The sequence below is a fragment of the Lissotriton helveticus genome, chromosome 4_1 (assembly GCF_964261635.1).
Source record: "Lissotriton helveticus chromosome 4_1, aLisHel1.1, whole genome shotgun sequence".
Lineage (NCBI taxonomy): Eukaryota > Metazoa > Chordata > Amphibia > Caudata > Salamandridae > Lissotriton > Lissotriton helveticus.
In genome coordinates, this window is record NC_136063.1 from 797,458,803 (window position 1) to 797,486,777 (window position 27,975).

Below are 27,975 nucleotides of genomic sequence, written 5' to 3' on the forward strand. Positions count from 1 at the left end.
AAGTTCAAACCAGTCCTGGGAGCCGTTGGCTCTGGCGCGAAACTTGACAAAGGACATGGAAGTAACCTCCCCACCTGAATCTTGTCCAACCCTCTCCCATGGGTACAAAAGGCTTACTTGGCTGTAGGACCTAGATTCGACGTGGACAAGATTCTGATCAAGAAACCACTGACCTTCGACCATCTGGACACTCTGGACTATGCTGGACTTTGATTTGGGCTGACTTAGTCTCCCTCTCTGTCCAAAGCATTGTCCGTGCCTGTGCACCATACTGGCTCCGTGCTGGACCTGTGGAGCATCAAGGACATCTGAAGTATCTCCCTTGGGGTGAATGAGTCAATCCCCTGCATTCGCAGTCACAGTAATGCAACTGACCGGTCTGCTGATCCTGAGCTCCTGCGGACTCCAGCAACACAAGAGGTGGGTTACAACGTTCCTTGAGGTCGAGCTGCCTTCTCCCTGAGTTTGAGGCCAGTATCCCTCGTGGGGACCTCATAACCCAACCCCTGTGCACCGCGTACTTTTGCAATTGCATAAGCTTGTTGGTGTTCCCCAACTAAGTGCATTGGGCTATTAATAGCCCCAACCTCTGTGCACATTTCGTACAAGGGACTTCGGCATCCTTGCACTCTGTGCCTGCAAGCTGTTGTTTTGTGAAACTGCTAGAGGTCCCCTCGCAACTCCTGTGCCTTCAGCCTGTGGGTCCATTTGAGGGACAGCGCTGATTTTCCTGGACTCCCCTAGTTGCTCCAGGCCTGCCCTGACTCCCCTTGCTGTGGTGAGTCTCCTGGTCCTTGCTGGGCCAAACAGTGACCTTCCTCAACCTTCTTCATTGGTTGCTGCTGCCAAGGCTTGTTGGTGCCCCCGCAGGACACCGACATATCAGCACTCGACATCCTTTGTGGCACAGCTTGTATCCAGCTCCTGGTAGTCCTCTGCGTCTCCTGGTCCCCGTGGCTGCAACATCAAGATCTCCATTTTTACACCTGAAGCAACCGACATGGGTGGGCATTCGTCTACCGAGCCCCTGATCACTCCTGAGTGACCCAGACTCTTTCCCCTCTGCTTTCAGGTTCCTTCCTTCAAGAATTCACTGAATTGTATGTAGCATGCAGTCGTGTTCTCACATTGCACCCGTCCTTCGTTGGGGTCCCTGCTTATTCATCTTGGGTGGTCCCTTGGGGTCCAAGCGATTCTGCCACCTCTAGACACAGTCTTGACTCGCGTCGTGGATCTTATACCACTATTTTAGTATCTTGTTTGGTCTCCCCCTGGAGCCCAATGTGTATTAGTGCTACTTACGTTTGTTTCTGTGCTACAGTATTGTGTGCTTTGTGTTTATCTGCGTGTTGCAGATACTATGCAGTATTTAAGGTGTGTTATAATAATAAATACATATTTTTATAACTACTGTGTGGTTCTCCTTCATTTAACCAATACAATAAGGTTGCATTCTGGCAAAACGAGCTGCTTAACATGCTTTCAAGACTAAGCATGAAGGCTGCTCTCCACAGCAACCACTTGGACAGCTTTCTAAGGTTATCTTTGAATACGCATTTATATAGCGCATGGCTACCCAAGGGCATCCCAGTGCTTAATGTGGCCCCTAAGTCAACAAAGCATAGATCAAGGAAAGAGGAAGGTTTTAAGCTGTTCCCTGAAATTAAAATAATTTGGTTCCAGGCGGATATGCTCGAGAATTCGGTTCCATAACTTAGCTGCATTGTATGCAAACCGTCGACCTCCCGTTCGTGCACTTTTGACCTCTTAAATCACCATAAGGGTTATTTGGACTAGTGCAAGGTGCCCACTTTAATTAAGGGACATCATATACTAGGCCAACTTTTCACAGTAGGTAGCTCATCTCCAGGACTTAGACGTCAAAGGAAAGTTGTCACTTCAAGGGGCTGGAATGTAATCAGTCTCTAAAGCGGTGAATGTGGGTCTTCAGAACTTCCTCCCAAGCATTTCAGGATCCTCAGTACTGGTATGGAAGGACAACACAACATAAATGTTTAACATAAACGAATATGGAGGAATACTAGCAACCAATTGGCCGACATGTTGAGTCGAACAACAAGAGTATCAAGAATGGGAACTGAACAATTGACAACGGAGGACTATCTTTCAGAAAGTGGGGAACTCCAAACTTTGGATTTATTTGTAAATCGCAAGAACCACAAATGATGCTTCTATGTGAGATGATTTCCACAGATGGGATCATGGGGGGGGGGGGGGGGGGCGCCTTTAACATAGCATGGAAGGGAATTTTGCTTATCCAGTATTTGGGTGTCTTTCATAGATTCACATGCCTGAATCATTCCCCTTAGTTGGTATGGGAGTCCCCGGTACATAAGTAAAGTAATGTCCCATTAGACATAGAGAGTAATAGGCCTTAGGCCTCACATTAGTAACATATCCAGGTCCTTTTGTAATAAGGACCAAACTCTAAAGAACAACCAATAAGCTGTCACCACCCTCTGGAACTTTCCTGGAAGGAGCTTTAGTCCCTCAGATTTTCTACTGCACATCGTGCTAATGGAGTCTCCAATGAACTCTGCTCAGGTTTTCCTTATTGGGTTCAAGGTATTTTCTTCAGGATTATCTTTGTCTGAGTGAAGCCTTTACTGTCTTCATGTCGGACACTCCTAAAAAAGGCCTTTTAAGGCCCTGTGGTACCTGCAACAAGAAGAGGTTACATGTCGACGACCAGCATAATGACCTCCTCTACTGTCTTTATCCGAACCACTCACCTAAAGACTGCAAGGTATGTTGTACCTTTTCTACAAGAAGGCTAAAAGGCAGTGAGGGAATGCTTTTGACTTAGCTGCAGAGACTTAAGGACAAAGAAGACCACATGTTCTCTGAGGAGAGAGAGTTCATCAAAATCCTCCTCTAAAACTCCTCAAAAAAGGCCCAGAGATGCCTCTCCTGGGCCTTCTTCGCAGCAACCCCAAAAGAAGACACACAAAGTATTCAGAGGTTACAAAAATTAAGAATTTGCCTACCAGGGTGTCTCCTCCCCTTCAAAGTTTTGCAGAAACCAGCTTCAGACCCTCTGACTCCTCAGCCGAGGGGAAACACACTTTTAAAAAGCCTTCCTCAGCCCCGTCGACTACCATCTCGTCAACGGTGGCCTCGGCGTCAAGATCTCCTTATACAGCTACTGGAGTGACTTCGTCGACGACTACTGTTTCTACAATTTCAGTCTTGTCGGCATCCCTTTCGTCAACGGCACATATCCCTCTATCGTCGACGATCAAGATGAAGAAATCTTTGTCAACGTCGAAGATGGCGTTGATGACTCGCTCGACGACGAGCACGGTGATGTGCTTCGTCGTCAATCTGCACGTCGACGACCCTCCCGTCGACGACGACTTTGTCGTCAATGACTTCGTCGACGAAAGGTCCTTCATCGACGACAGTGCTCCTTGTGACCATCGATGATTCTTCGTCGACGACGAATATTCCGACGACAGCCTCGTCGACGACACCTAAATCAAAGACAGAAAATACATATTTTCAATAGAAATTCAGCAAGAAGAGGCTGACTCCTTCCCTGACATCACCCAGTAGGGTCTAACCTTTGCTTCCCTCTCATCTTTTGGACGAAGATGAGGATTCAGACGAGGGCAGTATGTTTCGGACTGCAAGAAGTCCTTTTGAACTCAATGTTAAATATCAGGAGGACTCTGAATATGACTATCAAGATATGGATAAGCAGGCATGCTATCAAGACGAATCCCATCATCCACAGCCACAGATGGTTTGTCTTCCTTCAGCGCTGGTCTCTGACCTGCAATTTATGATTTCAGACTACAAGAAGAGGTTCCCTACCTCTGTTCAGTCTCCTGCTCCAGTTCTCTCTCCACCTCAGAGGGCGCAAGTTCCACCTCCACCACCTCCTACCATTGAAGCGCCTGTTCCGCCTCCCCCCTCTAAGAACGAGGAGGAGGAGGAACCACGAGAAGAAGGGGAATTTCAGGATACTCAGTCACATCATGACGAATGGGACAACTGTTCTCCCTCTTCAAGCGTCGCCGTTGCCTCCTCAGGTGGACTCTCCTCCAGAGGATTTTGGAAGATTCCTTAATCTCCTAGTAAGAGCAGCACAACGTTTTCAAATTCCAATGCCGGTTCCCCAACAGGACTGTTTCCTTTACGACTTCAAGGAACCTTTCAAGAAATCTGTTAGATCTATGCCTATCATAGATTAAATCTGGGATCAAGGCATCAGAACTATGCAAAACCCTTCTACAGTTCCTCCAGTTTTGCCAAGATTGGATAAAAAATATAGAGCGCCAGACAACGCCCCAACTTGCCTTATAGGCCATCCCAAGCCTGATTCAGTGATTACTCAGGCAGCTCAACGCAGATCACAAAACCCATCTTCCTCACTTTCAGCACCTTAGGATAAAAGGGCAGACGCTTGGACAATATTGGAAAGCGTTTTTCCTCCATGTCAACGTTAACTGTGCGGGCGTCTAACTCATTGGCGTTATTGGGACGCTACCACAGGCAGATGTGGTGAGACATTGCACCCTACCTCGAGACCCTGCCGCAAGAGTCTAAAGAGGAAGCAAGAAAGGTGTTGCTGGAGGGCGAAAGATCGGCTTCTGAAATTATCGACTGTGCGATGGACATCGCATCCACTAGTTTCTGCCAACTGGCTGGGGCGGCGGTCCTAAGATGCCAAGGATGGCTTAAGGCAACAACATTCCGGCCTGAGATTCAGACCAAGATCTTTGACATGCCCTACGATGGACAACTCCTTTTTGTAACTCATATCGATGAAGCCCTCCAAAGAATAAAAAAAAGATAGACACAGCCAGAGCTTTGGGTACCCTTCAATATAAAAGCACCCCTTTTTGAGGCTCAAGCGGTAGAGGGCAATCTTCTTACAGAGGAGGCTACCAGCAGTATATGCCCACCTACTCCTCCTCTAACAATACAGGCCACAATTTCAACAGAGGCAACAGACACAGACTTCATACAGCAAGTCTTCCTTTCGCTGAAGGGCCGGACGACAGAAGGATTCCGCCCAACGCCAATGACTTCTCTCTGCCACCGATCTCCGTTTCATCTCCACCTTCCAAAGTGGGAGGAAAGATATGCCACTATCTTCGAAATTCCAATCAAATCACAACAGATCGTTGGGTTCTCCAACTAGTGCAGTTTGGACATTCTCTAGAATTTGTTAAAACTCCTTCAACAACACCTCAACCTATGGCTCACAAACATATCCACCACTTACTCCTGGAAATGTCATCAATGATCCAGAAGGGGGCTGTAGAACAGTTTCCTGTTCATCAAAGAGGACCAGGTTTTTACTCCCGATTCTTCTTGGTGAACAAAAGGGAGAAGAAATGGAGACCAATCCTAGATTTGAGAAGTCTAAACAAATTCTTGAAGAAACAATCATTTCGCCAATCATTTCGCATGGTCCCATTCAAGAAGTCCTGCAGCTTCTCAATGCGAACAACTACATGGTATCCTTGCACCTCCAAGATGCCTATTTTCATATTCCTATCCACAGAAGACACAAAAAGTTTGAGGTTCGCGGTGGCCGGCAGGCACTACCAGTTCCAGGTCCTGCCCTCCGGACTCTAGTCAGCCCCATTCATCTTCACAAAATGTCTTTCGCCAATGGCTGCATACCTCAGGCAGCAGCATCACCAGGTCTTCTCTTATATCGACGACTGACTCGTCAAGTCACCCTCTCCAGACAACACAAGGAAAACTTCCAGAGCCTGTCTACAGCTTTTTAAAAAATTGGGTTTTACCCTCAACCCAGAAAAATCGGTCCTACAACCTTCTCAGCGGATAACATTTCTAGGAGCTGTCCTAGATACGGTCCTGAAAAAAGCGTAACCGTCAAAAGAACAACAACAAAAACTCCTGCAATTAGCAGAGCGCAAACAGAAAATAAAGTCTCTTTCAGTGTGCCTATTCAAATCCCTCCTCGGAATGATGTCCTCCTGCATTTTTCTAGTTCCCTACTGTCGCCTCCGCATGTGTCCTCTACAAGAGGCTCTCTCCACTCAGTGGATTCAAATTGACGGATTCTTCAGTGACATCATTCAGGTGACTCCTCAGATGGTCTAACCTGGTGAACTCATCCACAAAATCTTTCTCGAGGCCTACCTTTTCTAATTTAAGCCTCTCCTCAAGTGATAACCATGGATGCGTCTTTAGAAGGTTGGGGAGCCTTCCTTCAGGAGTTCAGATCAGCGGGAAGTGGTCATCTTCTGAGCGGAAGCTACACATAAACCTCCTAGAGCTGAGAGCAGTCTATCTAGCCCTCCTGGCTTTCCTTCCCAGGATAAAAAGTTCACTAGTGCTCGTCAGAACAGACAATACTATCACGATGCACTACCTAAACAAACCAGGAGGAACTCGTTCTCTTTCACTCTCTCAAGAATCTCAAAAAATGTGGAACTGGTCACTTCAACACAAAATTTCCCTGACAGCGGAGTATGTTCCAGGAAAAGACAATACATTGGCAGATTCGCTAAGCAGACTGCAGACAACCTGCCACGAGTGGGAGTTGAACCAAGATACTCTCGACAGCATCTTCTCTCAGTGGGGCAAACCACTGTTGGATCTGTTTGCCGCCCAGCACTTCGCCGAATGCCAACACTTCACAAGCTGGTATTCCTAACAGGGATCTCTGGGAAATGCATTTTCAATAGCATGGTTCGGCGTATTTGCCTACGCCTTTCCACGGATTCCCCTGATTCCCAGGGTCCTCAGGAAGATGAAGGCAGAGCCCTACTCACTGATTCTAATAGCTCCAGCATGACCTCGCTACCATTGGTTCACGGAACTCCATCTCCTCTCCTTGCAACCTCCAATTCTGTTAACACCGTTTCCATCTCTCCTCTCAATGGACTAGAACAAGTCCAACACCTGGATCCATCATCTCTCAAATTAACGGCCTTCCTCCTGAGTTCCACTAATTTCAGGGCCTAAAGATTCCTCCAGATTGCAGGGCAGTTCTATCTCGCGCTCGAGCAGATCGTACAAACAGGACTTATTCTTTCTAATGGTAAAGGTTTTGTATCTGGTGTAGATCTGCTAAGGTGCATCCCCTCACATCTTCTCTGGAAGAAGTATTACCATACCTTCTCCAACTTCAGGCCTCACTTATTACGCTTCCATCAAAGTTCACCTGGCAGCAATATCCCATTTCAGGAGATCGTCTACAGGACCTTCTCTTTGGGCAGATAGTCTGATAAAACAATTTCTCAAAGGTTTTTTTCAGACTTTCCCTCCCGTAAAGTCTCCACCTCCAACATGGGAGCTCATCATTGTCCTTGCTCAACTTATGAGACATCCTTTTGAGCCAACACACAGAGCTGATCTCAAGTTCCTCTCCTGGAAGACTGCTTTTTTTCTAGCCCTTGTATCCGCAAGACAAATCAGTGAGCTTCATGCATTCACAATACAAGACCCATTTCTTCAATTCAAGAATGACATGGTAATTCTTCGGACTAATCTGAAATTTATACCCAAAGTCCCGTCGGAATTTCCCCTTAACGAACCTATTGTCTTTAAGAGTTTCTTTCCAAATCCTCAAACAGCAGCTGAAAGAGCTCTACATTCTTTGGATTTGAAACGCTGCCTTAAATTCTACCTTGACACGGCAAAAGCATTCCGCAAGTTCAACCAACTCTTCGCGGCTTACAGTTTACCTAGGAAAGATTTTCCCCTTACAAAATAAAGTATTTCTAGATGGATCTCTGGTGCTATTGTCTCTGTCACCAACAAGCTGGTCAATCTTAACAATAAAAAATGTGTGCCCATTCCACTAAGGCAGTTTCTACTTCTATGGCATTGTTTGCGGGTGTGCCTATCACAGACATTTGCAGAGCGGTAACATGGAAGATGTGGCATAAATATACCAAGCATTATTGTTTGGATTCGGAGCTAATGAAGGATGCTGCAGTGGGACAGGCGGTGTTGCGTCATCTATTTCGATAGAGATGAGCCTTCCTTCCTTCCCACCAACCTCTTTCTCTTTTTAGACACACATTTCTCTGTGACTTCTTCAACTTTTGCCATGTTTCAACATCAGGTCAGCAAGGTTTTCTCCTTGGTCTTTTTGATACTAAAAGCAATTAGATAAGTGCGTAATTTCATTCTGTGCGAAGTATTAAAAACCCTGGTAACAGCATTAGCCCTAACCAGACTTGATTATTACAATGATTTGTACATTGGCCTTCAGAAGCAGTATATGATCAAATTACAACGGGCTCAAAATGCAGCTGCCAGATTGCTGCTGGACATTGCCAAATTCCAGCCTATTGCCCATGGCTTAAAGAAACTTCACTGGCTTCCCATGATAAAACGGACTGAATTCAAATCCCTTTGTTTAGTTTACAAGGCTCTGCAGGGAACTGGAACAAGGTTTCTGAGACCACATTTTCCTTGGTACCAGCCTGCTAGAAACCTTCGTTCATCTCAGAGTAAACTTCTTCTGACACCCAAATATAAGAAAGCACGTTGGGGAGGAAGAAGCTTCATTCTGGGAACAGTGGAATTTACTCCCAACAGAGATCAAGAACTGAAAGCGCCGGGACGCCCCTTCGCTGGGGCAGCTGTGCGCTACACAAGATTTGTTAACATAACATAACATAACAGAACAGCCCGACATTGCTCACTTTCAGGAAATTACTGAAAACCTGGCTATTTGCTAGCTAAATTCCACTTTCATAATCCAGATGCAGGTTGACTATCCGCTGAATGCCTAGACGCCCCGGGCAATCGTGCTCTATATAAATCCTAAAATCAAATAAAAAAAATTGCAATTTCTTGCTTTGCATTTTAACATTGATGTATTTATTAACTGGTGCATTTATGCCTTCTGTGCAAAAGGAAATGTGCTCATCATTGCTTTCTATTCTGATTCAGGCATGTGAATTTATGAAAGATACCCTAATACTGGATAAGAAATGCGTTACTTACCTGTAACTGCAGTTATCCAGTATTGGTATCTTTCACAGATTCACATGCAACCCACCCACCTCGCTGGGAAGGGCTCACCTAGTACTCTCAGTTGTACCTCTATATAGCACTGTGCTTACAAAAATCTGATTGACTAGAGCTCCTTCCAGGAAGGTTCCAGAGGCTGGTGACAGCTGATAGGTTGTTATTACAAAAGGACCTGGATATGTTACTAATGTGAGGCCTTAGGCCTATTACTCTCTGTCTAATAGGATATTACTTTACTTATGTACCGGGGACTCCCATCCCGACGACGGGGAATGATTCAGGCATGTGAATCTATGAAATATACCAATAATGGATAATTGCAGTTACAAGTAAGTAACATATTTCTTATGCTTTTCCTCTAATGCCATTGGTACTGAGAGTCATAGCAAAATGAAACCATAATTACTCTTCTTCTGATAGCTTCAACATAGCCCAACGGAGCTACTTTTCCGCTACTTTTCCTCTAAGAATCTGTACACATTCCTCTTAAACCAATAACCAGTCTCTTAAGAATGCTCTGGGATCAAGTGCCACATCTGAACTTGCAGTCACTCACTTTATTGGTCTGGTTCCTGCACACAATGAAAACTGTCTCCTAGACATCTCAGAAGACTGCAGAGAGATACTTGCCAGACTGGATCCAACAAACAAGACTTACATAGCCAAATGGAAATGATTGTTTCTGATGATATGCTCAGGTTAGCCACCCTATTTTGTCACCACAGGAGCAGGTTCTTATGTATTTTCTTCATCTAGCACGTTCAGCTCTATCCCACTCATCAATTAAAATCCACTTGATAGCAATCTCTCCATTTAGAAGATAAAATAATCAACCTTCCTTATGGTCTCACAGAATTGTCAAGGGATTCGTAAAGGGTCTTTTTAGGACTTCTCCTGCCATCAGAAATCTGCAGATTCTATGGTAGCTTAATACTATCTTATCACAGCTAATGAAGTCCATTCATTAGGCAGATTTAAAATGTTTGTCTTGGGAAACAGCTCTTTTACTTGCTTTGACGTGTCGTAAGTGTGATTGAAGACTTTACTACTGAAGAACTGTATTTGCAATTTCACTATTCGCTGGTCTGTATGCCTTTAGAACTGTGCTGGTATGTTAAGTTTAGATACATTCTTTTAGAGCTGGGGATAGGTTTCAGGCTTGTTTAGTAGAGCCTGTACGCTGTAGAAATGTATAGAGGAACATGAGGTTCCAGTGGAGCTTACTCTATAGGAAATCTGGTTCTTGATAGATATATAAATTCAAATTTATATTTATAGTGTGAAATGAAAACCTTAGGGAATACTATCATGATTCAGTTAAGTTTAAGGATCCACTAAAATATTACAAATTAGAAGAGGAGGACACATTGGTAAAGGGTACTCGAGGTGATCTTCAGTAGTAGTATCAGGCATTTTGGAATGGATATTACTTCTTTAATGTAACAAAAACTATTTTTAAAATCGGTTTCTAAGTAGTATTGTACATTCCATTCTCTGTAAGAACTCCCACCGTCTCAGAGTACTTACAATACCATATACCAGAACCATATAAGGCCTCTTAATAATGCTTTGCACCATGGGTATCCAGAAAAAGTGGTTTAGGGGTTTTAGTAATTGTTCAAAAAAAATATATATTCATGAAAAACCAAATGTTAAACTTTTTGAAAACGTGTTTTTTTGTGGTTGCTCAAATGAATACAAAATGTGCATTTCTACATTTTACTTTTTTATTTCTTTTATTTCAGGTTGTCCAATATAAAACTAGACAAGATCATGAAAGAATTGGATGAAGAGGTATGAAGATTTTTATTATATTCTGCTTAAATAAGACATGCACAACATATTTAAAAAAATGTGCATGTAAATTACTCCAATTCTTGTGCATTAGCAACATATTTGTTTTAGGTGTACCATTCGTGTTTCAGTACAGCATCTTGAGGTCTTTCTTATTCCTGGACAGTGAGTGGTTATGCTTACTCTACTCTTCAGTAAGCTCTTCCTTTCTTAAATGCCTTCCCTTGTATCAGAGGGGATTTTTGGTACTTTGCTGTTTCTATATTTTAAATTCGAAAAGCACCTTTAATGCACTGCAACAGCTCAGAATCTCCAGTTGTACATTTCTCTTACCCACAGACGATCCTTGAATACAGTTGGCTCTGTCTTAAGAGTTTGTTTACCTGGGAACTGCTCTTTCCACCCCTTTAGGTTTTTTCATAATGTCCCAGTGCTATGGTGAACCAATGCAAAAGCTATTGTGGAGAAAGAGAAAATGGGCATTTGACATGTTGTTTTGTTTACTACACAACACATTGCCGTGGGACCTGGAAAGTGCTTACTTCAGTTCGCATACTAAGGCGTCTCTGTGCAGCAATTCCTTCACTGCCTCTCATTTCCCCTGTAGATGTTGGTGCAGAGCGGATTCCTCTACTAGTGCCTTCATTGTGTCTCCCCACCCAACCCCCAGAAGACCTGATGTCTGCTGAAATCTGTTCCCCTGCACTAGATAAGCATTTAGCTTCTTCCTCTCCCACTGCATCACCCTTCCCTGGTACACTTGCTTGCCCTCTTTTGCTCATCTTTCTCCCAGGCTGCTTTTGGCAGTCCCTAAGCCCCTCATAAAGGCGGACGATCGGGAGCTGGCTGAGTCCCGAAAAAGGTAATGAGGTATATGTGCTGGAGAAACAGCAAGAGTTGGGAGTAATGTAAGTTTAAAGAAAAATTCAGCAATGTGTGTATAAGTGTTCATGTTTGTATATGTCCTCGTGTCTGCGAGCACAAGGCTATGTATGTACACACATGAATGTATGCATGGGTAGTGAGCAAGGTTTTTGCACACTGCTCCCCACATGAAATGCTGGACCATGCATGTGAAATGCTGCACCATGCAGGATTGTGGTAAACCTTGGCAACATCCTAGTCCTGTAACAATGGTGGTAAACCCCAATAGCAATATGGCTTGCTAACAATTTATTTAACTCCTGGCAAAACGCTCTCACTGGCACAATGGTGGTAATCCCTGGCTGTAGTTTGGACCTGGCACAACAGTGGTAATCCTTAACAATTTATTGGCTCAATGGTGGTTATCTCTGGAAACATGCTGTCCCTGTCACATAGGTAGAAAATGTTTGCAACATGCTTGTTGTGTTACGTTAGTTGTAATCTCTGGTGACCTGAAGGCCATAGCAAAATGGAGTTGGTTCCTGGTAATATGCTGGCCCTCACACAATGGTGGTAATTCCTGGTAAAATGCCAGTCCTGGCAAAATAGGGATAATTCTTAGCAACATTCTGGTTCAGGCACATTTGTGGCAATTTCTGGCATCATGCTGGTTGTGCACAGTGATAGTCTCCAACCACACGTTGGCCATAGAACAATGTTGGTAAACCCCAGAAACATGCTGTCCCTGGTATGATAGTGGTAATCTTCAGTAGTAAGCTGATCTTGGCCTATGGTGCTAATCCCAGTCACATTGTGGGCAACCATGGTATGATGGTACCAGGGCACAACTGTAAAACCTTTTGAATACATTAAAGGTTATGTAGGCTCAGAGAAGAATCACGGTAAATGAGTATAATGGGAATGTCTGCCATTGCCCAGGTTTTGAGGAGAGAGTTGAATGAGACAAATCCTAAAATCCTATTGCTTCTTTTAGCAGTTCTGCTAGGGTTTTTTCATACAGAATGTATCCTGATTTAATAATTGGTTAAAGTGTGGGAAAATGTTAAGCACACGTCTAGCTCCTGTTTTTATAGTAATGTGAATAGTTGAAAACATGTTGGTCGGGTGGGGACGTGGGGGGGGATTAGATTTAAAATGTGTTCATTAACATATATAAAGGCTGTTTCGTCAGCAAAGACGTAAGAGGGCTATCAGGCAAAATAAATCCCTCAATAGGAACAATATTTCTATTGATAACCTATCTGATAAACAAGGTATTTAACCATCTCGAGTCACAATACGGAGGTAGAAAAAAGTGGGCAAGCAATTATCAACATCACACCTCAAGGACTTATTGCCCAAGTTAATATTTACCCAGTATAATGGCTGCACATCACCAGTGGTAGGGAATGCACACCCCTTGACCCTGCACTTTACACATTATTATGAATTCGTTTGTAGAGAGTACTAGAAAAGAAATGCGGGTTGAGTCTTGACTCGTTTATAATGCAATGCGATCCTACACAGATGCCGGATTGGTTTGCTTCATTAGAAATCCCCAGCTTTGACAGAAACAAGTAAAGTTCCACATTGTCCTAAAATATTTACATGGTGGTGACCACACTACTCAAAATTGGTTAATATCTTAGTCAGTCTATCACTTCTCTACTGTATCTTATCTGTTGTCAGTCTCTAATCAAACGGCCCAACTTGTCTCGCTGTATTTGCAGTGTGATATTTGAGATTTCCAAACGCATGTCTGTGGGTGAAACATCCTTGAATTTCATGCACTGCTCTATGCCTGGTAGATATCAGAATAACTATGATTGATGAGTCTTCCTTGTTTGAAGGTAATCACTCCTGCTGTCTTATCTAAATCAGTATCTTCTTTCCTGTAGACTTTTAAGGTATCTTGTTGTGTTGCCAAAATAATCTTTCTTGCTCTTTAAAATGATGTTTCAGTTCCCTAAGGTCAGAAAAAAGAGAGAGGGACCCAAATCACTACAGGGGTAGGGTACCAAAAGACAAATGTCAAACAAAATCCCCTTGGGAACCGTTAAAAATGTTTTGTCACATGTACCACACCACCAAACCTATGGTCATACTAAACTCGCACACAATCACCACACAATGAGTCAAGGAAACTAATCCGTGCAAACACAATTAATAAAAAGTTGCATACCATTTATTACAAACGTTGTAGCTAGCAACTTTACACCATTAAAAACACATTGTACAATAGAAACAGTAAAGTTTAAAAACAAATGTAAAATAGTGGGAAAAGAAAAACAGCAGGAACAAGTAGTTCCAAATCAGGAAACAACACGGTAGTTGAACATGTCAAGATGTAAACATAGCTTTTTACGCACAACAAATTCATTGCCACATAATCAAAAAAGCAGATGTTTGCATTCATTAATTATCCGTGATAGTTTCCATACAGCTAAGGCGTTGACGCGTTTCAGTGGGTCCAACCAGAATAACTCCCCACCTTCTTCAGGACAGAAAATTTGTTCCATTTTGTATATACAATTTCTAATAAAAATATAAAAACATACATATGTTAAAATTTGAACTGACTCGGTTCAATGGCTCACAATCCATACATCCACAATTTGTACTGAGAAATGCACATTTCTTCTTGCAATCCACCAGGTAAGCTATGTTTTTATGTTGACAGCCATGCCTAAATGGTATTGTGCAAACCATACACACATACTGTTATACTGAAAGATACCCATTCAGTCGTACTTCGTATTTAAATATGTCAGACTGGCATTATAGTTATATTAAAATATGCCAGCCTGACATTATGTTTGTATTAAAAGCATTGACAAAATTGTATCGTGATTGGGCTACATTTACCATAGTGCAATTTACATAAAAGTAATCAGTCTATAATAAAAGATAGACCTATCTTCATGGAATTATACATAGGGCTCATCTAGTAAACAGAATGTACCAAGGTGTGGAGTAATCTTCTATAGAGGCTACCTACACGAACGAGTATAAACTATACGTTAAACAAGGATATATGTCTAAATACAAGACCGGGCAAAAAGTACCTTATGAGTTCACTTCATCCACTAATATATAAACCAGTTGAATGTCTACAGATATTCATGTCACCAAAACCCTGTAAAGAAAATCACAAACAAGGGGAACCGAAGTCATATTCCTGCACTATACATGTAACTCACAACCCATACATCTCTCTATCTGCACAAAGTACCTTGAAATGTTAAGTAAATCTACAGAGTAGCCGGCGAGACGCTCCTTCTTAATTAAAAAACAGCCCTCCACGTGGCAGCTAATACAGCTCACGGACGAATATATCGAGCCTAAGAAAAGGAAAAACAGACGAAGGTCTATATCCACACCCAATAGTTCCCTATAGCTAAACACAGGACACTAGCCATGCAATTCTTAAGTTACCTGTTTAGCTTATAAAAAACGGGAGATCACTGCGGGGGAAATCTCTGTATTAAAATCCAGAAGAGCCTCTATATCCTCGTATATTGAAAGTCTTTAGCCCGATGGTATAACTCTAAAGAAAAAATATATTTAAAAAATGGATTAGCCCAGTTCATAAGGTACCCACAGTCTCACACCTAAAACCTATTTAAAAAGAATATATTTTAAAAAAGCCCGTTGCCCGACTTACTTGATATGTGGATATCGTAGCAGAATAATTGGGAATCTGACACGGGGTGGAATGTCTCCGTTAGTGTCTTACCCGTCAAGATATTTAGATGTGTTATATAACAACGTCAATCAGCGTGTAGTAGATACAACGATCAGCAGCTGTGTAAAACACAGTCACGTAATACGACATCCACTGGCGGGCGCCATCTTAATCTGCCTGCCCTCTCTAGAACTATACGTCAAAAAGAACTACAAATGCCCACAGTCAGAGGAAACCTGCTCAAAATATTAAATACCTGAGCATAGAGTGACCACGGGCAAGAAATATATTAAATAAAAAGCGCATATTATGTAGAAAACGCTTTTTTGAAAAAACAATCATAACGGAGACACAGACTAAGTGAATCAGCTATCTTGCGATAGGCGGTTACCGACACATTAGTTATAAAAATAAACCTGCCTTTTTGAGAGTGGCATTAAACATCCCTAGACCGAAACAATGCTCCCAACAAAGTCATGAAGCAACTAAAGCGGCCAAATTTTGATTGGGATACTAACTCATTCATTATGAGCGAAAATATATAGGAAAAAAAGCGAGAAAATACACTCTCTATTTCATACTGCCTGATAACTAGACAGAAAAACCCCGAGAAAGTTAACTCTGTACATTAATATACTCGGACCCAAATAATGAATAACTATATAATTAGGGATCATCCTTACTAATATTCAATGAGAGAAGAAACACCTCCTCATAGCTATCTCGCTGTGAATATAGTCAGTCAAAATACTTTATTCGATTTCATTAAAATCATAAAAGATATAAAACATTTATGTACAGGTAAAAATATATATTACACATGCATTATGATCAGTACAATGGTTTGTAGTCAAAACATTGAGTCTATAATTAAACTTCATGGCGTATGCATTTGATAAAGACTTCTTACAATACACTCAGTGGTGCTTTAGGTGATCTAATTCTAGACGCCGCCACTAGGGAATTTGCCATGCAAAATATGATACAAGTGTTGCTCAGTGACTGGAGGTAAAGTAACGCCGGTCTCACTGGAAGGAAGCCTGCCTCCCTTAAAATTGGCAACAAATATTTTTTCCGTATCTCTGAAAACCAACCACAAAATATAACAAAATGCATGGTATCTTGGGTTGAAAAATTATCACAGATGCAAGGTGGGGCTATTTCTGGTTTGACCCATGACTGGTAACTCCAATGTAAAAATGATTCAAATTAAGTCTGAACTTAATCAATAAAAACCTGTGAAAAGGCCTCGTGACAATGCTTAGGTAAGGCTCAAGCGAGGTGGGATTTAATAACAGGTAATGTGATCTGACTGTAGTTTTCTGCATTTCCCTTTCCTCGCGGCCTAGTCTTGCCCTCATCATAAAGTGCTTCTTAGTTAAGTCTACGTCCTCTTTCCTAATGCACAATGGAGATGCGAAGAGTTCAGGACGACCCAACTGTTCGAAGGACTTCCTCAAATAATCCAGTCATGGAACTTTATTAGAATAATCTAGGGATATGGCATCATTCATAATTGCATGATTAAGGGTTAATTCCTTGTTGTGCCATGTCTTTAACCAACATATTAAAGGTGCCAGATTAAGCTTATCTGTAACATGAACCAGACCCACCTCCACATGGATTGAAAAAGTTGGGGTGGACTGGGGAACGGACAATAGGGAGCGTAGAAACCTGTTTTCCGCCCTCTGGATTGGTTTGAGATGTACATAACCCCATAGGGGTGAACCATACATTGCTAGTGGAATGCATTTGGTGTTAAAAACTTTCAGTATGGCCTCCATAGGTCTAGCCCCCAGCCTTTTAGAGAAGCCCATGAGGGCCGCGGAAGACCTAGCTACAGATAGACTTTTTGCCCTAACCTTTTTGCCATCACCATTCTTTAGTTCACTCAGCCACCCCAGTTCAGACATGGCTATATGCAAATCAGTCTGACCCTGTGCCTTGTGGGAACAGTCCAGCCCGAACTGCCAAGCCATGTCTTCCCTGGACCGGAAACGAGCCCCTCTCATCGAAGAGCACCCCCAGGTAGGGAAAAACTGCCACTCTAGAGACCACTTCGCCCTTACTCTTGAAAGTTTTTGGTTTGCCCTTGTTTCTGTGGTAACCGACCACCATCGTGTGAGATTTGTTCGCATTTACCTTTAAATCCAGTTGGTCCATAAATGCTCCGAACGCATCCAACAGACGCTGGAGACCGATACCAGTGCGGGCAATCAGGACTGCGTCGTCCGCATATAGGAGTGCAGGGATCTTTACATCTCCTACACGCGGGACGTCCCCTTCCACCTCTTCCAAGTGCCTGCCCAGTCCATTAATATAGATAGTAAAAAGGAGGGGGGCCAGTATACAGCCCTGCCGTACCCCTCGCATAGATTTAAATCGAGTCGTACACCTGCCCTCGTTGGTAACTGACTGCGGCGAACAGCTCCTGATGGAGAGATACCATAAACTTTACCAATGCCCCGTCAATCCCGATCTTTAGAATGATGGCCCACAATTTAGCCCTGTTCACCAGGTCGAAAGCCGAGGAGAGGTTCATGAATGCCAGAAATAATGACCCCTCCTTGGCTATCGTGTATTTAGAGATCAACAGGTGCAGATTGGAGCACTGCTCCAAAGTGCCTCTCTTCTCTCTAAATCCATACTGGATATTAGATAACCCACCACAGCTCTCGATACTATCCCTCAGTTTGGCCAAAAGGACTCTGCCTAAGATCTTAACCCCTTGGATGCTGGTGACGAACCCCAGCCGTCACGCTCCGCGGTGCTCGTGTGCGGATGACGGCTGGGGTTCGTCACGGCCCCGCCCTGTTCGTTTGTTTACCGCACAGCGGCGGAAACGGGCCAGCATCGAAGGGGTTAACTGCAGAGTCTAGAAGGGATATTGGCCTATAGCACGCTGGGTCATCGCGCTGGCTCTTCTTAAAAATTGGGACTATGATATAGGTAGCCCAGGTGGCAGGCCGGAGGTTACCATTTGCAGCAGTAAAAACGTTAGCTAGGACCCTAGCCCAGAGCTTAGGCGAGTGTTTATAAAAATCTGCAGGAACCCCATCGGGGCCCGGGGCTTTGTTCTTTGTTGTGGCCAAGATGGCTTTCTCTACCTCGCTCTGGTTAAAGCACATAGGACCAGCCTCAGGTGCTAACATAGGATTCGCATAGCTATCTGTGGCCCTGTCTCCATACACTGCTCTAAAGTGGACCAGCCATTTGTCATCCAAGATGACACAATCCATATCAGTATTAGCCGAGTCGGAGAAAAAAGGCTGATTGATTATAGCCCAAAATTGCCTAAGGTCCCGAAGGACGTCCGGGCAAAGTAAATTCTCCCAAGCGGCTTTCTTGATGTCGTCTTTCCTGACTTAAAGTGCTTGCGTGTACTCCTTCCTTAAGGCGGCGATGACCGCCTTATCCCTCGGTGAATGTTTTAGGGCTAATATTAGTGCTCTATGCACCCTAGAGCAGTTCGAATCGAACCAGCGACAGTGATTTTTGGTTCCCTGCCTTGTTCTCGTCATCAGATCATGCGAGATTTGACTACAGACTTCTTCGAAGGCCCCTATTATGTCATAATCTGAGGCCTTAGTGTCCTGGCAAATCGCCATATGACCCTCTATTTTAGGGAGGAGCTCATCGTAAAAGTTTTTAGGTACCACATTTGCCCACTTCAGCCTTCTCCCCTGATCCACCGAATGTAAAGCAGGCTTCGGCTTGGCAAGGCCTAGGTCCCATGAAGTCCCCCCAGAGCACCTCAAGTGCGACAGGGTTATGGTCGCTATATGAAGAGGCAATTGTTCTGTAGGAGGTAACCCTGCTTAAAATGGCTGGGGACAGGAATATATAATCTATAATGGAACCAAGTTCCGAGCCCTTGTATGTAATTGTTCTAGTCCCCCCTTCCGAGGAGATTGGCTCAAATAAATTACAATTGGCCAACAAGTCTTCTAGCTCCTCTCCAGCTTTGGTGTGCTCAAAGTGGGGAGCCTCTAGCCCAGCTAACCCCTCATAATTACTTATACCACACAGGTAACTACAGGGATGAATATTAAAATCGCCCAAAAGGACGAGCTCAGAATTAATATGTTTATTTTGACTGGCAGTAATTAAAAAGGATTCCAGGGTGGCAATATTGTTATTGCCGTTCTCCCTGTTCCACGAGTTATAAAAATTAATGAAAATGGTTCTCCGGGTAGGAGTGATTTCACTTTCCACTATTAAAATATTTGGTGAGGCAATTTTAACCATTCTTAAGGTCCCTTTAAGTTTTAATGAAAAGAGAAGTATAAGGCCTCCCCTAGCTCTGCCGGCATTGCTGGGGGCTGCAGGGACAACAAAACTAGTGAAACCGTCGAACCAGAAACTGGGTGTGGTATCCCATGTTTCCTGGAATGCTATGACTTCGTGGCGGGTGACGAAGCCAACCCATTCCTCATCTTCTCTTTTGGCTCTGGTTCCAGCCACGTTCCAACTAAGGATTTTACAAGCTGCATCCTCTTCAGGGACAAAAATCCCCTCCATAGGAGGCGGCGTCGCGTCTGGTAGTCAATCGGTTTCCTCAAGTCCTGATAGAGGGGCGAAACGATTACTCAGAATTGGTCCACAATCCTCTGTCAGTCTATGAGCTACCCGTGGGTGTGCTGCATGGGGAGCAATCTCAGGCCTTGGAGGGGGAGGGGATGTAAACCCACGGGAGCTAACCCATCCCAGTGCTGGACTCAAAACCCGGCCACTCGCTGGGTATCGATGTTTCCCAATGCTGCCCACTTTAGAAGGGTATAAGTACCCCAAGGAACAGGTCTCATCTGATCTCTTGGGGAAATAACTGAACCATCCCAAAATAGTCTTTTTGCCAGGTTGGCCCTATCGAAGTTGATTACTACACAAGCCCCCTGAATATTCTTTGGCTGCTTCCCAATCCAACCCACCCTCCTGGCAAAAATAATCTTGTTGTTCTCCCCACAGCAGGCATCAGCGCACCAGGTATTAACTTTGACCATGAGGTTAGCAGCAGATTCCCGCTCTCCCTCTTTAAGTGGGGGGACCCCAGTGAAAACTGCAACCAATGGGGCCGCCTCCGGGGGTAGGTCTAAATAGGATTTACTAGCCACCGCCCTCCTATTGGTAAATGTGCTGTGGTGGTTCCCAGAACGTACTGAGGCTATAAGATTGGAAACAGGTTCCTCCCGGCTCAGAAGAGGGGCTCTAGGGACCCGCTGTCCATCTTCAACATGTACCGCCCCGCTTGATGATGGGTCCGCTCCCCTGGGACTAACCACCTCCAAACAACCAACTCTCTGTGTAGCTCTGCCTGTGTTAGGGGCCTCTGAGAGCGGAATATGAACATTGGCGAGTCTATCTATCAAAGCGCATTTCTTTAAGAGACCTTCTAAACAAGTGTTCAATGTGTCCACAATGTCTTTAGCGATTCCCACAAGCAGAGGCTCAATCCTGGCAACAAAGAGGGCCTCCAACTTTTCTCCCAGAACGTCCGATGGTATAGTGAATGTGCCTGGTACGTTATTGTTTTTGCCCCGTTTCCGCTTCGTTGGAGGTAAACCATTAAGCTGGGTGCTCGGTGGTATGTGCAGTGTTGGAGTACTGTCCTGTGTCGGGCAGGCGCCCGATGTGCAAGGGGGGGTAGGGTTTGAAATAATGACCACTGGGTCCAAAGGAATAGGGGGGACGTCGGCAGCGACAGTAGGCTGTATCTCCTGGGAATTAGATACAATAGAGAGGGGGATATCAATCCCAGTTCGTGTTCTGTAAATGCAATCTCTTTCATTAGTGCCCCCACAGCGGATGGAAGATACGACATGATGGTTTTTGAGTGTCTAGGCACCTTGGCTTTACTCCCCCCCTCATCGGTGTTGGCGTTTTTCTTTCGCTTACCCATGCGTAGATGTAAGGGGTCCGGCCCTGCACTGCCTCCTCCTTCCCCGCACGGCCTCAGATGGCCCGCCCTCTGCCCGGGCGCCGCCCGCGCGCGTCCCGCGACGCGGGAGGAGCAGCTCGTTTTTGTGCACCTCCGGGCACGGCAGTGTGATGCGGCAGTCGGCGTCCCCGTCAGGCAGGCAGGGGACTCTGGGAAATGTAGTTTCCCAGTCACTCTCCCCTCTCGGCGGCCGTGATACCAGCAGCAGAGGCGGGGGAGAGCAATGGTGTCCACGGGTCCGGAAACAACCACACAGGTAGGAGTGAGATGGTGATGCCCCCAACGAGCTTAGGCCCCCTGTGAATATAATAGAGATACAATGTAGCTAACTAACACTAATACATATTAGAAAAGCTTATTCTTCTCTTGAATTAAGGCCCTTACATACAGTGTCCAGAAAGGAAATAAACCATTGTTCACGTTTTTCCTCTTCGTATCAAGGTTGCCTCCTCGTCTACCAATGGTCACCTTCTCTAGAATAAACCAACCTAAGTCATTTTCTTTATGTCCTTTCTCGCAGAAATGACAAACCAAAGGAGCATTTTCTTTGTTGGTTTTGATGGCAGACCTATGCTCCTGTATTCTAACCCTCAGTTCTCTACTTGTTTCACCCACGTAGCCGAGGCCACATGGGCAAAGAAGTAGATAAACCAAGTTTTTGCTCCTGCAGTTGTTAAGGGTTTTAAGTCTCAGTGTTTTGTTATACTCCAGTTCTTTACCCTGTATACATAGAGAGCAAACATTGCAAGATCCACATCTTGCATTGCCAGTGGCTCTACTTAAGTCCAGAGTCCTCTGGCTTTCTTGTTGGTCTTCACGATATGTATGTACAAGTTAATTTCTAAGATTTTTGTTACGCTTGAAGGTAAAAAGCAGTTTCTCAAGTTTACGCTGTTCCTCATGGTTGAGAATGTGCCAGTTTTTATTAACACTATTCTTTATTTTGTTGCTCAAATTGGGGTATTTACTCACAAACTCCAGTTTTTCAGATTTCTTGGTGTTCTGTTCCTTTTCTTTTTTTTCTCCAGCATGGCTTCTCTATTGTAAAATCTGGCCCTCTTAAAGGAGTGCGAAATTAGTGTTTTAGGATATCCCCTGTCCTTGAATTTCTTCTTTAGGGTTTCAGAATGCTTATAAAAATCATCAAGACTAGAACAATTTCTACGGAAACGGAGAAATTGGCTAAAAGGGATGTTGTCCTCTTGAGATGTGGGGTGGAAGCTAGTATATTGTAATAGGGTATTTTTTGCCGTTGGCTTTGTATACAGTTCAACAACCAGGACATTTTCCACACTTTTAATAGTAATATCTAAAAAATCCACCTTCGTTCTGCTTATTTGTGAGGTAAATTTTAGATTGGGATCTCCCAAGTTCAGCCAAATTAAAAATTCGCTCAAAAGCTCAAGGCTTCCGTCCCAAATGAAGAAAATGTCATCGATGTAGCGGTACCAGCCTGCTACATTCTCAAAGAAAGGGGCAAGATCATTAAAAATATGCTTCTTTTCGAATTCCCCAACATAAAGGCAGGCCAGACTTGGGGCACAGGTGGCCCCCATGCTGGTACCCTTCTTCTGTCTAAATAGTTGGTCACCAAAATAAATAAAATTATTTTTAAGGATCATTCTAACACAATTGACAATAAAATCTTTGTTGACCCCTCCAAATCAACCTCCAATAGTAGTTCGCGAATCATCTCTACAGTGTCATCTTGGGGGATATTGGTGTAGAGAGACTCAATGTCCAGAGTGACCAGACACTGAGTCTCTCCACAAAAGTGCCTCCCCTCCAAAAGTGAGATATGTGAAGAGTCTCTAACAAAGGACTTAAGGTTGCTGACCAACGGTTGCAAAAAACAGTCAACATATTTGCTGAGAGGCTCAAGCACAAAATCAATGCTACTTAAAATTGGTCTCATGGGGGGATTTTTAGCATCTTTATGTACCTTGGGCAGGCCATAAGAAGCGGGGATTTTAGGATCAACATTATTTAAAAACTTATACTCCTCCTCACATACCCAACTATTGTGTTTTGCTTCATTAAGCAGACGCAAACAGTCTGTTGCAAGTTTCTTGAGGGATTTACTATTAGTTTCCTCATAGTGCTCAACCACACATAACATCCTCATCATCTTATCATTGTAGTCAGATGTATTAAAGACTACAACTCCCCCGCCTTTCAGCCGGTTTTATAGTGAGGCTAACATCATTTTTAGGTCTTGCCTATTAAGCCCGCAAGGGATAATAGGCGAGAGTATAGAGGCCAAATCAAGGTCTGAAACCATCGCGGATTTCGGACAGTTCGTCTGGTGCACTCGGGCGGAGCGCGCGTCCACATCAAAGCCATCAGCCTCCCTCCCACAGGCATCTGAAGCTTCCCCCAGCGTGCGCTCGGCCTCAGGCATTTCTCCTCCCCCCAAATTATTCACCCCTGCTGTTGCTGCCCACGGCCGTACTTTCACGGCCGCCAGGCTGTGTCTCTTTCAACATCCTCCCTCCTCCCAGTGTACTTTTATTTTTATTTTTGATCGTCCTGTAAAGGCTTCTGCTCCCCCTCACCAGGCTCTCAATGCTTGTTTCACGTTCACTACAATGCCCCTTGTGCGTTCACATTACGTTTTAGTGACTTGTTTTGGCATTTCCTACGGCCAATACAGCCTCTTTAACAATGCTTGCGCACGAGTATGTTGCCCTCCGAGCCAGCATTGTTAAAGATGAAGTTTGGATTATGTGTGAGGATGTCTTGGCCATGTACATCCTTTGCGCGAAAGTAAAACCTAAAAAATTAACATGAATCCCGGCACTCGTCCATAAAGCCGCATTTTCCACCTTTTAGCGATCCAACCAGCCCTGCTTCCTTCGTCTCTTCGTGTCAATCCACTTTCCGTCAATCCCTGTCTCTCTTCTTCTCTTCTCTCCTTCTCCCTTTCTAAGCCTTTTTCTCCACCTTCACTCTCCCGCCCTCTCCTTTAAAACCTCCCTGAGCCTGTTGCTATTAGCCTGTTGCTATTAACCTCGGTGAAAGTGAGAGCGGCTTCAGCGGCGCTCCCGGGTTTCAAAGCCGCCCCAAGGCTCCAGCCCAAGGGGAAATAACATTTAAACTGCCACTGTCCCAGAACATATCCCCACCCTCCGGCAGTATATTTCAGAAGCAATGCGGTGCTTGCCTTTGGCGTCCGCATCAAGTACCAATGTCACCCCTCCACCCCCGCTCCACCCAGCAGAAAGTGACCCCGCCTCCCCGTCTCACCCTGCAGAAGGCGTCGCTTTGCCACCCAGGCTCAAAACAAATTGCGCTATGTTGTGTCAGGCCCCAGAATCAATTATACCCCCTGGCCGGCCAGTGTGGGTCCCCCTCCCGCAGATCTGCTCATTTCCACATCAAGCGTGCAACAGGCTGGTAGCAATTCAGAGCAATATGAAGCGATCGGCTCCCGTCTGTCCGTGGGGCGTAAACCAGGCTGACCCTTCAGGGCAGTGATTCACGCCGCTTGATCTTCCTTTCCCTGGGCACACTTGTGTGTTTTTTACTGCCCCTGTTGATACTGCCTGTCACAAACTGTTAACTCTGACCGTGACCCATTAAACGATTTCCCAGATTTTTAATCTCTGCACGGGTTTAAACCAGGAAATATGCGGCATGCGGTGTGTGTCATTATTACAACATATGGACCGCTCTCTAAAACAGGACCCATGAAGCTAATTTTAGAAAGAAAATAATCCATTCCCCCTGGCTCCTAACCAGGCCCGGTTCCAGGAATTTTTATTTGGGTGGGCCAAGGGTGCATTTGGGTGGGCCACTGCGGGCTCGATTTGTCGCATATATGTCTAGGCAGGCCTGCTTCAGGGCCTTCCTTTATCTCTTCTTAGTCTTACAAGGCCCAGTAAAATGCATTCTTTCCCAAATCTCTTTCTAAATGTGATCACTCTCAAAAAGTGTTTTTTCCATGTAATGTGCCTTTGATGGGGAGAGGAGGTTTCTGAGGTTACAGTATCAGGCAAGTGACACTTTTCGGGCTCCCTCTGTGCGAGCCTTCAGGGAGAATCTCTCTTCATTACTACCTCCACCTGACCCCGGACTCTGCAGCGCACTCCCTCACAGGCTTGAATATCCACGACTCCTCTCCAGTGCACCTTATCTCACAGATGGCCTTGGGCCCTAGCCCCATATCAGGCACCATCAGGCTCCACTTTAATTTTTCCCCGGTAAAAACATTAGTAAAATCACCTTCTAACTTAAAACATTGAATATTGTAGTAAATATAATTAGCACGCACTTTAAAGTATGTGCCACTGAAGCCCTTATGACCCGACTGCTAATAAATGAACAAAAACAGAAAGGCCGGCTTCAGCGCTGATGCGAAAGTCTATTTTGGCGTTGCATCAAAAACCTCTTTCTCAGTAAATACCTTTACTCCCACCTTCCAACAGTGCCCCTCATCTCCCAACGGCCCCCTCTATTGACCTCCTCCTCTGATTCCCTCAAAGCCACACGCCACAAGGGCCCCTCATCTCCTCATAGCCCCTCCCCCTATTGACCTCCTCCTCGGATTCCCTCACTGCCACCCTCCACCAGTGCCCCATATCTCTCCCTAACTCCCCCCTCAACGGCATGACCTCTTTCTCGGATTCCCTCACTACCACCCTCCAACAGTGCCCCTCATCTCTCTATGTAGCCCTGCCCACTACCTCCTCCTCGGATTCCCTCACTGCCACCCTCCAACAGTTCCCCTTATCTATACGTAGCCCCTCTCTCATATGGATTCCATTTGTTGTATAGCGCTACTCATATCAGTGTAGTGTGTGTACTTTACACAATGCATACATTATACAGAGACAATGAATCATATAAGCATGTAAATCAGTCTATAGGGAATGTCATATAAGCCAATGAGGATTACAAGGTGTATGAATCACATGTCATCCATACTGGTGGGCAGGCTATTTTAAGAGGGTTTGGTCTGGGGAAACAGAACCTTAGGATTTAAAGAGTATTCCATGGGGTCAGCTTTACTGATAAAAATGTATATCTGCCCAAACATACTCATTTTAGCAACATTAGAATAATGGAAGACTGGGTAAGTTCTAACTATTTCACAAAACAAAAAAAAGCGACATTCTAACTATACCATTCATGTTTGTATGCAGCTCTTTGATGACAGTTTATTGGTTACTGTCCTATGTTAGGATTGTAACTTCTGAACTGCAAGTAACACAAAGATCTATGTGACAAAGGCAGGAACCCACTGAGCTATCCAGGGCTTTAAGTGGGCCTGGTCTCACTCGGTCTGAGCACCGGCAGTTTTTAGGTTTTGCCTCGCCAAAAAGATGCGCTCTGCGCATCTTTTTCGGCGCAGGCGAAAACCTGATGAGAACAGTAGTGTGGCTTTGGTTCGGCCCTCGTCATTGATTGGCTGGCTCCGTAAACGGAGCCTTGCCATTGGACGAGGGGCCTGTCCGTCAATGCCGGACCAGACACGGGGGCGTTCCTGACATTCTTTCCCTTTTGCCGACGTCACGCGACGCCGGGAACGCCCCCGAGTCTGGTCCGGCATTGACGGCACCTCCCTTGCTCTACTGTCATCACCACAACACTGCGCCCATTTTATCCCAAGCTAAACACTCGGAGAGGCGCAGTGACCAGGTCTTTGAAGGCCGCTCTCCCAATGAAAACAAGTTTTCTCTCCGAGTCAGCACGAGCAGGAAGACGAGCAGCGCGCCTCCCAGCTGGCCTCTCGCATCAGCATCCAGAGCTGCCCTGCGCGGTGTGTAGCTTCAGTGGAGCTTCAGAGTGCAGAGTGGAGCTTCAGAGTGGAGCTTCAGAGTGGAGCTTCAGAGTGGAGCTTCAGAGTGGAGCTTCAGAGTGGAGCTTCAGAGTGGAGCTTCAGAGTGGAGCTTCAGAGTGGAGCTTCAGAGTGGAGAGTGGAGCTTCAGAGTGGAGCTTCAGAGTGGAGCTTCAGAGTGGAGAGTGGAGCTTCAGAGTGGAGCTTCAGAGTGGAGCTTCAGAGTGGAGCTTCAGAGTGGAGCTTCAGAGTGGAGCTTCAGAGTGGAGCTTCAGAGTGGAGCTTCAGAGTGGAGCTTCAGAGTGGAGCTTCAGAGTGGAGCTTCAGAGTGGAGCTTCAGAGTGGAGCTTCAGAGTGGAGCTTCAGAGTGCAGCTTCAGAGTGGAGCTTCAGAGTGGAGCTTCAGAGTGCAGAGTGGAGCTTCAGAGTGCAGCTTCAGAGTGGAGCTTCAGAGTGCAGAGTGGAGCTTCAGAGTGCAGCTTCAGAGTGGAGCTTCAGAGTGCAGAGTGGAGCTTCAGAGTGCAGATTCAGAGTGGAGCTTCAGAGTGCAGAGTGGAGCTTCAGAGTGCAGATTCAGAGTGGAGCTTCAGAGTGCAGAGTGGAGCTTCAGAGTGGAGCTTCAGAGTGCAGAGTGGAGCTTCAGAGTGCAGAGTGGAGCTTCAGAGTGCAGAGTGGAGCTTCAGAGTGCAGAGTGGAGCTTCAGAGTGGAGCTTCAGAGTGGAGCTTCAGAGTGGAGCTTCAGAGTGGAGCTTCAGAGTGGAGCTTCAGAGTGGAGCTTCAGAGTGGAGCTTCAGAGTGGAGCTTCAGAGTGGAGCTTCAGAGTGGAGCTTCAGAGTGGAGCTTCAGAGTGGAGCTTCAGAGTGCAGCTTCAGAGTGGAGCTTCAGAGTGCAGAGTGGAGCTTCAGAGTGCAGATTCAGAGTGGAG

The 27,975-nt window shown here is 45.0% G+C and overlaps 1 protein-coding gene across 1 annotated transcript in view; it reads left to right on the forward strand.

Moving 5' to 3' along the window:
- The window catches only part of ROCK1 (Rho associated coiled-coil containing protein kinase 1), a 2,099,493-nt gene that overhangs the window by 834,827 nt on the left and 1,236,691 nt on the right, over positions 1–27,975 (forward strand). The window contains exon 13 of the mRNA XM_078687444.1: positions 10,740–10,788. Coding sequence (XP_078543570.1) covers positions 10,740–10,788 — 49 coding nt within the window. The remainder of the gene's footprint in view (positions 1–10,739; positions 10,789–27,975) is intronic.